At 45.1% G+C, this 14,647-nt stretch overlaps 1 protein-coding gene across 5 annotated transcripts in view; it reads left to right on the plus strand.

Annotated features, from left to right (window-relative positions):
* The first annotated feature begins 235 nt into the window (after positions 1-235).
* Positions 236-14,647, plus strand: part of rhobtb1 (Rho related BTB domain containing 1) — a 69,578-nt gene continuing 55,166 nt past the window's right edge. For 2 of the 5 annotated variants that reach the window (XR_016491192.1, XM_090217910.1), the window contains exon 1: positions 7,697-11,471. Coding sequence is in view for 1 of the 5 variants with exons in the window: in XM_090217908.1 (XP_090074034.1) it covers positions 1,203-1,237 (35 nt within the window). In the remaining 4 variants the exon portion in view is untranslated. Of the gene's footprint in view, positions 1,238-7,696; positions 11,472-11,492; positions 13,033-14,647 lie in introns of those variants that run through there. The other 3 variants (XM_090217908.1, XR_016491191.1, XM_090217909.1) reach the window with 3 other exon arrangements.

Below are 14,647 nucleotides of genomic sequence, written 5' to 3' on the forward strand. Positions count from 1 at the left end.
AGAGTGTGTAGGTGAGTAATGTCAGAGCGGCATAGACTAAGAGTGTGTAGATGAGTAATGTCAGAGCGGCATAGACTAAGAGTGTGTAGATGAGTAATGTCAGAGCGGCATAGACTAAGAGTGTGTAGATGAGTAATGTCAGAGCGGCATAGACTAAGAGTGTGTAGATGAGTAATGTCAGAGCGGCATAGACTAAGAGTGTGTAGATGAGTAATGTCAGAGCGGCATAGACTAAGAGTGTGTAGGTGAGTAATGTCAGAGCGGCATAGACTAAGAGTAATGCAAGATATGTAAACATTATTAAAGTGACTAGTGATCCATTTATTAAATTGCCCAATGATTTCGAGTCTGTGTAGGCAGCAGCCTCTCCGTGCTAGTGATGGCTGTTCAACAGTCTGATGGCCTTGAGATAGGTGTTTTTCAGTCTCTCGGTCCCTGCTTTGATGCAACTGTACTGACCTCGCCTTCTGGATGGTAATGGGGTGAACAGGCAGTGGCTTGGGTTGTTGTTGTCCTTGATATTTTTGTCCTTCCTGTGACATCTGGTGGTGTAGGTGTCCTGGAGGGCAGGTAGTTTGTCCCCGGTGATGCGTTGTGCAGACCTCACTACCCTCTGGAGAGCCCTACGGTTGTGGGAGGTGCAGTTTCCGTACCAAGCGGTGATACAGCCCGACAGGATGCTCTCAATTGTGTATCTATAAAAGTGACTGAGGGTTTTAGGTGCCAAGCTGTTGCACCTTCACCACACTGTGTGGGTGGAACATTTCATTTTGTCAGTGATGTGATGCCTAGGAACTTGAAGCTTTCCACCTTCTCCACTGCGGTCCTGTAGATGTGGATAGGGGGGTGCTCCCTGCTGTTTCCACAATCATCTCCTTTGTTTAGTTGACGTTGAGTGAAAGGTTATTTTCCTGGCACCACACTCCCAGAGCCCTCACCTCCTCCCTGTAGGCTGTCTCGTCCCCCTGTGGGGCCCCAGTGTTGAGGTTCAGTGAAGTGGAGGTGTTGTTACCTACCTTCACCACCTGGGGGCGGCCCGTCAGGAAGTCCAGGACCCAATTGCACAGGGCGGTGCTCAGACCCAGTGCCTCGAGCTTAATGATGAGCTTGGAGTGTACTGTGGTGTTGAATGCTGACCTATAGTCAATGAACAGCATTGTTACATAGGTATTCCTCTTGTCCAGATGGGATAAGGCAGAGTGATGGCGATTGCATCGTTTGTGGATCTATTGGGGTGGTAAGCAAATGATTTGTACAGCCTGTGTGGGGAATGTCAGTGAATGGTTTTAATCAGTAGTCAGTATAGCTAGATAGTAGCAACGCTCATAACAAAAGAATGTAATTCCATGTCGTTGTATTATGCTGCATCTTTATTTTATTCAACAGTTGAATGTATGGCCAACCGTTGCCTTAGCTGTTCAATCAAGTACTGTACAAATATTTTATCTTTCATTTACAATCTGTAGAAACTATGAGAATAGAACGTTTCAGAACTTGTGTGAAACATCACAGCACAGTTGAGAAAGAACTATATGACAAATATAAACGAAATGGATGTTGTTCAGAGATAGATGGGAGGGGTTGAGGGGAGCTGAAGGGGGGACTGGATGGTGAAGGGGGGGACTGGATGGTGGTCAGAGATAGATGGGAGGGGTTGAGGGGAGCTGAAGGGGGGGACTGGATGGTGGTCAGAGATAGATGGGAGGGGTTGAGGGGAGCTGAAGGGGGGGACTGGATGGTGGTCAGAGATAGATGGGAGGGGTTGAGGGGAGCTGAAGGGTGATTATATATGGGTGGTTATAACATTTTGGAATATACAGTGCATTCAGAAAATATTCAGACCCCTTGACTTTTTCCACCTTTTGTTACGTTACAGTCCGTTTTCCTCATCAATCTACACACAATACCCCCTAATGACATCATAATACCCCCTAATGACATCACAATACCCCCTAATGACATCATAATACCCCCTAATGACAAAGCAAAAACAGAAATACCTTAATTATATAAGTATTCAGACCCTTTGCTATGAGACTTGAAATTGATCTCCGGTGCATCCTGTTTCCATTGATCATCCTTGAGATGTTTCTACAACTTGATTAGAGTGAACCTGTGGTAAATTCAATTGATTGGACATGATTTGGAAAGGCACACACCTGTTTATATAAGGTCCCACAGTTTACAGTTCAAGTCAGAGCAAAAACCAAGCCATGAGGTCGAAGGAATTGTCCGTAGAGCTCTGAGAATGGATTGTGTCGAGGCACAGATCTGGGGAAGGGGATACCAAAACATTTCTGCAGTATTAGGGGGTCTGAATACTTTTGGAATGCACTGTATAATGTCTCTAACTCTGTCCTCAGTTATGGGAGCTATAATGTCTCTCTAACTCTGGTCTGTTATGGGAGCTATAATGTCTCTAACTCTGTGGTCTGTTATGGGAGCTATAATGTCTCTCTAACTCTGTGGTCTGTTATGGGAGCTATAATGTCTCTGTAACTCTGTGGTCTGTTATGGGAGCTATAATGTCTCTGTAACTCTGTGGTCTGTTATGGGAGCTATAATGTCTCTGTAACTCTGTGGTCTGTTATGGGAGCTATAATGTCTCTGTAACTCTGTGGTCTGTTATGGGAGCTATAATGTCTCTGTAACTCTGTGGTCTGTTATGGGAGCTATAATGTCTCTAACTCTGTGGTCTGTTATGGGAGCTATAATGTCTCTAACTCTGTGGTCTGTTATGGGAGCTATAATGTCTCTGTAACTCTGTGGTCTGTTATGGGAGCTATAATGTCTCTGTAACTCTGTGGTCTGTTATGGGAGCTATAATGTCTCTAACTCTGTGGTCTGTTATGGGAGCTATAATGTCTCTAACTCTGTGGTCTGTTATGGGAGCTATAATGTCTCTGTAACTCTGTGGTCTGTTATGGGAGCTATAATGTCTCTAACTCTGTGGTCTGTTATGGGAGCTATAATGTCTCTGTAACTCTGTGGTCTGTTATGGGAGCTATAATGTCTCTAACTCTGTGGTCTGTTATGGGAGCTATAATGTCTCTGTAACTGTGGTCTGTTATGGGAGCTATAATGTCTCTAACTCTGTGGTCTGTTATGGGAGCTATAATGTCTCTGTAACTCTGTGGTCTGTTATGGGAGCTATAATGTCTCTGTAACTCTGTGGTCTGTTATGGGAGCTATAATGTCTCTGTAACTCTGTGGTCTGTTATGGGAGCTATAATGTCTCTGTAACTCTGTGGTCTGTTATGGGAGCTATAATGTCTCTAACTCTGTGGTCTGTTATGGGAGCTATAATGTCTCTAACTCTGTGGTCTGTTATGGGAGCTATAATGTCTCTGTAACTCTGTGGTCTGTTATGGGAGCTATAATGTCTCTGTAACTCTGTGGTCTGTTATGGGAGCTATAATGTCTCTAACTCTGTGGTCTGTTATGGGAGCTATAATGTCTCTGTAACTGTGGTCTGTTATGGGAGCTATAATGTCTCTAACTCTGTGGTCTGTTATGGGAGCTATAATGTCTCTGTAACTCTGTGGTCTGTTATGGGAGCTATAATGTCTCTGTAACTCTGTGGTCTATTATGGGAGCTATAATGTCTCTGTAACTCTGTGGTCTATTATGGGAGCTATAATGTCTCTGTAACTCTGGTCTGTTATGGGAGCTATAATGTCTCTAACTCTGTGGTCTGTTATGGGAGCTATAATGTCTCTGTAACTCTGTGGTCTGTTATGGGAGCTATAATGTCTCTAACTCTGTGGTCTGTTATGGGAGCTATAATGTCTCTGTAACTCTGTGGTCTATTATGGGAGCTATAATGTCTCTGTAACTCTGTGGTCTATTATGGGAGCTATAATGTCTCTCTAACTCTGGTCTGTTATGGGAGCTATGGGAGGTATGGTCACTAAACAACAATAGTAATGACATCATCTGTCCTCCAGGAGGAGGTATTGGGTCACTAAATAACAATAGTAATGACATCATCTATCCTCCAGGAGGAGGTATGGGTCACTAAACAACAATAGTAATGACATCATCTGTCCTCCAGGAGGAGGTATGGTCACTAAACAACAATAGTAATGACATCATCTGTCCTCCAGGAGGAGGTATGGTCACTAAACAACAATAGTAATGGCATCATCTGTCCTCCAGGAGGAGGTATGGGTCACTAAACAACAATAGTAATGACATCATCTGTCCTCCAGGAGGAGGTATGGGTCACTAAACAACAATAGTAATGACATCATCTGTCCTCCAGGAGGAGGTATGGGTCACTAAACAACATGAGTTAAGTTACAGTTATAATAGTCATTCTACAGAGTACATAAATATTTTCTGTCTGAATACAGAATCAAACAGTACAGTAGACTGTTACATCATACAGTACAGTAGACTGCTACATCATACAGTACAGTAGACTGCTACATCATACAGTACAGTAGACTGTTACATCATACAGTACAGTAGACTGTTACATCATACAGTACAGTAGACTGTTACATCATACAGTAGACTTTTACATCGTACAGTAGACTGTTACATCATACAGTACAGTAGACTGTTACATCATACAGTACAGTAGACTGTTACATCATACAGTACAGTAGACTGCTACATCATACAGTACAGTAGACTGTTACATCATACAGTACAGTAGACTTTTTTCACACTCAACACTTTCCTGTGTGGATCAAGAATGGTCAACCACCCAAAAGATATCCAGCCAACTTGATACAAGTGGGAAGCATTGGAGTCAACATGGGCCAGCATCCCTGTGGAACGCTTTCATCAACTTCTAGAGTCCATGCCCCGATGATGACTTGATGCTGTTCTGGGGGCAAAACGGGGTGCAATTCCATATTGGGAATCTTAGGTTCCTAATGTTTTGTCCACTCAGTGTAGATGTAGGACAGAATCATTATACTGTTCAAGGAAAAGTAATGATATCATTTGTCCTTCAGGAGGAGGTAATGGGTCACTAAACAACAATAGTAATGACATCATCTGTCCTCCAGGAGGAGGTATTGGGTCACTAAACAACAATAGTAATAACATCATCTGTCCTCCAGGAGGAGGTATTGGGTCACTAAACAACAATAGTAATGACATCATCTGTCCTCCAGGAGGAGGTATGGTCACTAAACAACAATTGTAATAACATCATCTGTCCTCCAGGAGGAGGTATTGGGTCACTAAACAACAATAGTAATGACATCATCTGTCCTCCAGGAGGAGGTATGGGTCACTAAACAACAATAGTAATGACATCATCTGTCCTGCAGGAGGAGGTATGGGTCACTATATAAAAATAGTAATGACATCATCTGTCCTGCAGGAGGAGGTATGGGTCACTATATAAAAATAGTAATGACATCATCTGTCCTCCAGGAGGAGGTATGGGTCACTAAACAACAATAGTAATGACATCATATGTCCTCCAGGAGGAGGTATTGGGTCACTAAACAACAATAGTAATGACATCATCTGTCCTCCAGGAGGAGGTATGGGTCACTAAACAACAATAGTAATAACATCATCTGTCCTGCAGGAGGAGGTATTGGGTCACTAAACAACAATAGTAATGACATCATCTGTCCTCCAGGAGGAGGTATGGGTCACTAAACAATAAGGCCACATGAGTTAAGTTACAGTCATAATAGTCATTCTACAGAGTACATAAATATTTTGTGTCTGAATACAGAATCAAACAGTACAGTAGACTGTTACATCATACAGTACAGTAGACTGCTACATCATACAGTACAGTAGACTGTTACATCATACAGTAGACTGCTACATCATACAGTACAGTAGACTGCTACATCATACAGTACAGTAGACTGCTACATCATACAGTACAGTAGACTGTTACATCATACAGCAGACTGCTACATCATACAGTACAGTAGACGGCTACATCATACAGTAGACTGTTACATCATACAGTAGACTGCTACATCATACAGTAGACTGCTACATCATACAGTAAAGTAGACTGCTACATCATACAGTACAGTAGACTGTTACATCATCCAGTACAGTATACTTACATCATACAGTAGACTGTTACAGCATACAGTAGAGTGCTACATCATACAGTAGACTGTTACATCATACAGTACATACAGTACTGTATGACTTACATCATACAGTACTGTAGACTGCTACATCATAGAGTAGACTGTTACATCATACAGTACATACATTACTGTATGACTTACATCATACAGTACTGTAGACTGCTACATCATACAGTACAGTAGACTGATACATCATGCAGCAGACTGATACATCATACAGTAGACTGACACAGATATAGTCTACAGCTCATATCCTATATTAGTGGGTTAGGGTCTCTGACTGTAGTCTACAGCTCATGTTCTATATTAGTGGGTTAGGGTCTCTGACTGTAGTCTACAGCTCATATCCTATATTAGTGGGTTAGGGTCTCTGACTGTAGTCTACAGCTCATATCCTATATTAGTGGGTTAGGGTCTCTGACTGTAGTCTACAGATCATGTTCTATATTAGTGGGTTAGGGTCTGACTGTAGTCTACAGCTCATATTAGTGGGTTAGGGTCTCTGACTGTAGTCTACAGATCATATTAGTGGGTTAGGGTCTCTGACTGTAGTCTACAGCTCATGTTCTATATTAGTGGGTTAGGGTCTCTGACTGTAGTCTACAGCTCATATTAGTGGGTTAGGGTCTCTGACTGTAGTCTACAGCTCATATCCTATATTAGTGGGTTAGGGTCTCTGACTGTAGTCTACAGCTCATATTAGTGGGTTAGGGTCTCTGACTGTAGTCTACAGCTCATGTTCTATATTAGTGGGTTAGGGTCTGACTGTAGTCTACAGCTCATGTTCTATATTAGTGGGTTAGGGTCTCTGACTGTAGTCTACAGCTCATATTAGTGGGTTAGGGTCTCTGACTGTAGTCTACAGCTCATATCCTATATTAGTGGGTTAGGGTCTCTGACTGTAGTCTACAGCTCATATTAGTGGGTTAGGGTCTCTGACTGTAGTCTACAGCTCATATTAGTGGGTTAGGGTCTCTGACTGTAGTCTACAGATCATATTAGTGGGTTAGGGTCTCTGACTGTAGTCTACAGCTCATGTTCTATATTAGTGGGTTAGGGTCTGACTGTAGTCTACAGCTCATGTTCTATATTAGTGGGTTAGGGTCTCTGACTGTAGTCTACAGCTCATATTAGTGGGTTAGGGTCTCTGACTGTAGTCTACAGCTCATATCCTATATTAGTGGGTTAGGGTCTCTGACTGTAGTCTACAGCTCATATTAGTGGGTTAGGGTCTCTGACTGTAGTCTACAGCTCATATTAGTGGGTTAGGGTCTCTGACTGTAGTCTACAGATCATATTAGTGGGTTAGGGTCTCTGACTGTAGTCTACAGCTCATGTTCTATATTAGTGGGTTAGGGTCTCTGACTGTAGTCTACAGCTCATATTAGTGGGTTAGGGTCTCTGACTGTAGTCTACAGCTCATGTTCTATATTAGTGGGTTAGGGTCTGACTGTAGTCTACAGCTCATATTAGTGGGTTAGGGTCTCTGACTGTAGTCTACAGCTACAGCTTCAGTGCTCCCAGTCCCATCTATAGTAGAGAGGCTGTTCAGTGCTCCCAGTCCCATCTATAGTAGAGAGGCTGTTCAGTGCTCCCAGTCCCAGCTATAGCAGAGAGGCTGTTCAGTGCTCCCAGTCCCAGCTATAGTAGAGAGGCTGTTCAGTGCTCCCAGTCCCAGCTATAGCAGAGAGGCTGTTCAGTGCTCCCAGTCCCAGCTATAGCAGAGTGGCTGTTCAGTGCTCCCAGTCCCAGCTATAGCAGAGTGGCTGTTCAGTGCTCCCAGTCCCAGCTATAGCAGAGTGGCTGTTCTGTGCTCCCAGTCCCAGCTATAGCAGAGTGGCTGTTCAGTGCTCCCAGTCCCAGCTATAGCAGAGTGGCTGTTCTGTGCTCCCAGTCCCAGCTATAGCAGAGTGGCTGTTCTGTGCTCCCAGTCCCAGCTATAGCAGAGAGGCTGTTCTGTGCTCCCAGTCCCAGCTATAGCAGAGTGGCTGTTCAGTGCTCCCAGTCCCAGCTATAGCAGAGTGGCTGTTCAGTGCTCCCAGTCCCAGCTATAGCAGAGAGGCTGTTCAGTGCTCCCAGTCCCAGCTATAGCAGAGAGGCTGTTCAGTGCTCCCAGTCCCATCTATAGTAGAGAGGCTGTTCAGTGCTCCCAGTCCCATCTATAGTAGTGAGGCTGTTCAGTGCTCCCAGTCCCATCTATAGTAGAGAAGCTGTTCTGTGCTCCCAGTCCCAGCTATAGCAGAGAGGTTGTTCAGTGCTCCCAGTCCCAGCTATAGCAGAGAGGCTGTTCTGTGCTCCCAGTCCCAGCTATAGCAGAGAGGCTGTTCAGTGCTCCCAGTCCCAGCTATAGCAGAGAGGCTGTTCAGTTCTCCCAGTCCCATCTATAGTAGAGAGGCTGTTCAGTGCTCCCAGTCCCAGCTATATTAGAGGCTGTTCAGTGCTCCCAGTCCCAGTCCCAGCTATAGCAGAGAGGCTGTTCAGTGCTCCCAGTCCCAGTTTTAGTAGAGAGGCTGTTCAGTGCTCCCAGTCCCAGCTATAGTAGAGAGGCTGTTCTGTGCTCCCAGTCCCATCTATAGTAGAGAGGCTGTTCAGTGCTCCCAGTCCCATCTATAGTAGAGAGGCTGTTCTGTGCTCCCAGTCCCAGCTATAGTAGAGAGGCTGTTCTGTGCTCCCAGTCCCATCTATAGTAGAGAGGCTGTTCAGTGCTCCCAGTCCCATCTATAGTAGAGAGGCTGTTCTGTGCTCCCAGTCCCAGCTATAGTAGAGAGGCTGTTCAGTGCTCCCAGTCCCATCTATAGTAGAGAGGCTGTTCAGTGCTCCCAGTCCCATCTATAGCAGAGAGGCTGTTCAGTGCTCCCAGTCCCATCTATAGTAGAGAGGCTGTTCAGTGCTCCCAGTCCCTGCAATAGTAGAGAGGCTGTTCAGTGCTCCCAGTCCCAGCTATAGCAGAGAGGCTGTTCAGTGCTCCCAGTCCCAGCTATAGTAGAGAGGCTGTTCAGTGCTCCCAGTCCCAGCTATAGTAGAGAGGCTGTTCAGTGCTCCCAGTCCCAGCTATAGCAGAGAGGCTGTTCAGTGCTCCCAGTCCCATCTATAGTAGAGAGGCTGTTCAGTGCTCCCAGTCCCAGCTATAGTAGAGAGGCTGTTCTGTGCTCCCAGTCCCAGCTATAGCAGAGAGGCTGTTCAGTGCTCCCAGTCCCAGTCCCAGCTATAGTAGAGAGGCTGTTCAGTGCTCCCAGTCCCAGCTATTGCAGAGAGGCTGTTCAGTGCTCCCAGTCCCAGCTATAGCAGAGAGGCTGTTCTGTGCTCCCAGTCCCAGCTATAGCAGAGAGGCTGTTCAGTGCTCCCAGTCCCAGTCCCAGCTATAGCAGAGAGGCTGTTCAATGCTCCCAGTCCCAGCTATAGTAGAGAGGCTGTTCAGTGCTCCCAGTCCCAGCTATAGCAGAGAGGCTGTTCAGTGCTCCCAGTCCCAGTTATAGCAGAGAGGCTGTTCAGTGCTCCCAGTCCCAGCTATAGCAGAGAGGCTGTTCAGTGCTCCCAGTCCCAGCTATAGTAGAGAGGCTGTTCAGTGCTCCCAGTCCCAGCTATCTGAAGAATACTGTTTGGTTTTGATGTGTCTGACATATCTATAAAATGCTGTGTTGTTCTGATGTGTCTGACATATCTACAGAATGCTGTGTTGTTCTGATGTGTCTGACATATCTATAAAATGCTGTGTTGTTCTGATGTGTCTGACATATCTACAGAATGCTGTGTTGTTCTGATGTGTCTGACATCTATAACATGCTGTGTTGTTCTGATGTGTCTGACATATCTACAGAATGCTGTGTTGTTCTGATGTGTCTGACATATCTACAGAATGCTGTGTTGTTCTGATGTGTCTGACATCTATAACATGCTGTGTTGTTCTGATGTGTCTGACATATCTACAGAATGCTGTGTTGTTCTGATGTGTCTGACATCTATAACATGCTGTGTTGTTCTGATGTGTCTGACATATCTACAGAATGCTTTGTTGTTCTGATGTGTCTGACATCTATAACATGCTGTGTTGTTCTGATGTGTCTGACATATCTACAGAATGCTGTGTTGTTCTGATGTGTCTGACATATCTACAGAATGCTGTGTTGTTCTGATGTGTCTGACATATCTACAGAATCTGTGTTGTTCTGATGTGTCTGACATATCTACAGAATGCTGTGTTGTTCTGATGTGTCTGACATATCTACAGAATGCTGTGTTGTTCTGATGTGTCTGACATATCTACAGAATGCTGTGTTGTTCTGATGTGTCTGACATATCTACAGAATGCTGTGTTGTTCTGATGTGTCTGACATATCTGCAGAATGCTGTGTTGTTCTGATGTGTCTGACATATCTACAGAATGCTGTGTTGTTCTGATGTGTCTGACATATCTACAGAATGCTGTGTTGTTCTGATGTGTCTGACATCTATAACATGCTGTGTTGTTCTGATGTGTCTGACATATCTACAGAATGCTGTGTTGTTCTGATGTGTCTGACATATCTACAGAATGCTGTGTTGTTCTGATGTGTCTGACATATCTACAGAATGCTGTGTTGTTCTGATGTGTCTGACATATCTACAGAATGCTGTGTTGTTCTGATGTGTCTGACATATCTACAGAATGCTGTGTTGTTCTGATGTGTCTGACATATCTACAGAATGCTGTGTTGTTCTGATGTGTCTGACATATCTACAGAATGCTGTGTTGTTCTGATGTGTCTGACATATCTACAGAATGCTGTGTTGTTCTGATGTGTCTGACATATCTACAGAATGCTGTGTTGTTCTGATGTGTCTGACATATCTACAGAATGCTGTGTTGTTCTGATGTGTCTGACATATCTACAGAATGCTGTGTTGTTCTGATGTGTCTGACATATCTACAGAATGCTGTGTTGTTCTGATGTGTCTGACATATCTACAGAATGCTGTGTTGTTCTGATGTGTCTGACATATCTATAAAATGCTATGTTGTTTTGATGTGTTGTCATCTTATATACAAGGAAAAAGCTAATTGCGTCCCATTCATTAAATTGCTTCGGCTCATATCTAACGGATCACTGCTTTAACCTGTTAGTTTAGATAAGACAGTTTTACTTGACAGAATTTGAATGGATGCAAACAACAGCTAAAGCATGAATGATTCTGATTGGTCCTTGTCTCTACTTCAGCCCTTCCAACCGCTCTGTCTAGTCTATCACATGATTATGTTCCGTTTCCAATCTCTGCATTATTACAATGGAAGGCTTACATAACTCATTTTAATATTAATGATGCTTTTTGCAGCTGTCCTTTTTAGTGCATGGACTTCAATGGCAGTGTCAGTTGAAACATAGTGGTCCAGATACTACTGCTTGCCCGGTACAGTATATCATTAGTGCACAATATATTTACCTTGTTGTCAATACCACTTCGGTTATAACTTTATCAAATGTTTACATTCTGTATAACATATTTCTCTAAAATGATAAACATGTCTCCTATATTCACAGATGGCGTCGGTCGAAACGCTCAGCTCAGCAGCGTCCCTCCCTGCCCGGTCTCTCTCTGTCTCCAGCGGGACAGGCTATACAGACAAGCCTGGTGCCCACATGGATGATGTATGTTGCGCAGTTTAAAAGTGAAGGGTGTGTGGAGACAAATGAATTCGGTTCAGTCAGTCGTCCTGATAAGCCCTTCCGATAAAGTTTAGCAACAGACGCAGCATGGCACTAGTTCAAAATTGTAAAAGAAAGTGATGTTTATTTCGATGGCCGAGGGAGAAATTACTTGTAGTATTGGTCACCATCTTCAATTTGTTCCATCCCACTTGATTTTATTACGAGTAGGATAGCAGCCTACACGATAAATAACTTGTAATAGTGGTAGTAACTGTCGGGATGTCACCGTGATACAGTCTACACTGCTCAATGGGGAGAGTTTGCGCTGCAAGCCGACATCACAACATTTTTATTTTATTTAACAAGGAAAGTCTATTAAGAACAAATTATTATTTACAATGACGGCCTACCCCGGCCAAACCTGGACGACGCTGGGCCAATTGTGCGCCGCTCTATGGGACTCCTAATCACGGCCGGATGTGATACAACATGGGCCACATCAGTGTCATCGCTCCTGCTGGAGGTGGAAGTAGATAGATATAGTGTAGCCAATATCAGGCCAGGGTGAAAGCTAAAGCACATTCATTGTAGTGGTTTTCGCCGAAAATGTACAACTATGGCATTAATGTCGGTCTAAAGAGACATTTATGTCTAAATAAATAAATAACACTATTAGTCCGGTAGAACGGAATGATTCTGAACACTCCCACGTCCCAACTTCGACAGACACGTTTCAAATGATCACTGACATTTCTAGACAAAAACATAAATCCGCTAACTGAGAATCAGGATGACTGACTGAACCGAATCCGTTTGTCTCCACTCGACTCTCAACTGCGCTCCAAACGTCATCAATTTAGGCACCCGGCGTACGCGTATAACCTCTCCCGTCGCGGGCTGAACCACCTGGTTTTCTGAATGAAACCGTAGCTCGCCTCGCGCTATAAATAGAACGGACGGGGCTTGACGTCACCATGGAAGCCGCATCACGTCGTTTTGTTCCGTGCTGTTGTGTCTGCAGATTATTTTTTTCCCGAAGCGCTTTCGGATGGGGACGGACGGAGTACTTCTGAAGGCAGCCCGAACAATCAAGCTAGATACATAGTAGTGGTTATTGTTACATTGGGAGAAAAGGATTAACGTTCAACAAGCTGGGGCGTGATACCAGTTACGAAATGATCTTGCAGTATTTGCCTAGCTAGCGGCGAGCGATTCTTATTTGTACAGGAGCCATCGAGCTACCTGCAATTATTGAATCGCACTCTGAACTCCTGCCTGTAGTTTTGGTTGACCAGATCACACTCACTCAGCCCTAGAGAACGGTAGGTGCTTCTGTTATGACATCTTGGCCAACAGGAACGAAGACTAGGGTGTCGTCCTCTCTGTTATTTCACTACAGAGCTGTGCCTGGCACTTACACGGTAGTTGAGTCGAGAGGCACTTTAACTAATTTTAATGTGGATACAAATTATATCATGCAAGGACATCGTTCTTGTTACATTATTTGATTGATTTCATTATTTGAGTCCCAGGTTAGTGTCAATTTCGAGTAAACTACAGCAGTCTGGTTGTGAAACACATTGTGGAGGTTTGGAAACGTTTAAAGACTTTGCACCTAAATGACATCACAGAGTGATTATGCCAAGCAGCAGACTCCCATCAACTATCTTCAGAAATTATAAACAAGTCATGTTTAATTATTTAAAAAATGTATGTAGCTAATTAGATTAGTTTATTAGTCACATGCACAGGGTCACAAATGTAATTGCAGGGTACAGTGAAATTCTTAAGTTCTGACATGACGTTACACTCAGGCCCATTTTGGGGAATATCTTGTGTCATCAAACCTCTGACATGTTGTTACACTCCGTGCCCTCCTCTTTCAGAGTAGCATCACTGGTGCTGACTAGGCCCGTTAACTCCTCTTTCAGAGTAGCATCACTGGTGCTGACTAGGCCCGTTTCCTCCTCTTAGCTACTGAGGTCAACTGTTCTGAATGCCATGCAGTAGGACTAAATCCTACCTTTCAGCTGGCCCCTCTTTACCCGAGACCTTTCAGCTGGCCCCTCTTTACCCGAGACCTGTCAGCTGGCCCCTCTTTACCCGAGACCTTTCAGCTGGCCCCTCTTTACCCGAGACCTGTCAGCTGGCCCCTCTTTACCCGAGACCTGTCAGCTGGCCCCTCTTTACCCGAGACCTGTCAGCTGGCCCCTCTTTACCCGAGACCTGTCGGCTGGCCCCTCTTACCCGAGACCTTTCAGCTGGCCCCTCTTTACCCGAGACCTTTCGGCTGGCCCCTCTTTACCCGAGACCTGTCGGCTGGCCCCTCTTTACCCGAGACCTGTCGGCTGGCCCCTCTTTACCCGAGACCTGTCGGCTGGCCCCTCTTTACCCGAGACCTGTCGGCTGGCCCCTCTTTACCCGAGACCTGTCGGCTGGCCCCTCTTTACCCGAGACCTGTCGGCTGGCCCCTCTTTACCCGAGACCTGTCGGCTGGCCCCTCTTTACCCGAGACCTGTCGGCTGGCCCCTCTTTACCCGAGACCTGTCGGCTGGCCCCTCTTTACCCGAGACCTGTCGGCTGGCCCCTCTTTACCCGAGACCTGTCGGCTGGCCCCTCTTTACCCGAGACCTGTCGGCTGGCCCCTCTTTACCCGAGACCTGTCGGCTGGCCCCTCTTTACCCGAGACCTGTCGGCTGGCCCCTCTTTACCCGAGACCTGTCGGCTGGCCTCTCTTTACCCGAGACCTGTCGGCTGGCCCCTCTTTACCCGAGACCTTTCGGCTGGCCCCTCTTCTGACCTCAGATAATACTAAACAACAAGTGTAAATTCAACAGTAGTGTAATGGCTGAAGCAAACACAAAGCTTGGTTGGTCCATAGTCCCTTCTCTGTTGAAGAGCTAAACTGATTTGTTTTGGATGCAGGGCTGCGGATTA

This window comes from Oncorhynchus mykiss, chromosome 23 (assembly GCF_057628025.1).
Source record: "Oncorhynchus mykiss isolate SJ-2025 chromosome 23, ASM5762802v1, whole genome shotgun sequence".
Classification (NCBI taxonomy): Eukaryota; Metazoa; Chordata; class Actinopteri; order Salmoniformes; family Salmonidae; genus Oncorhynchus; species Oncorhynchus mykiss.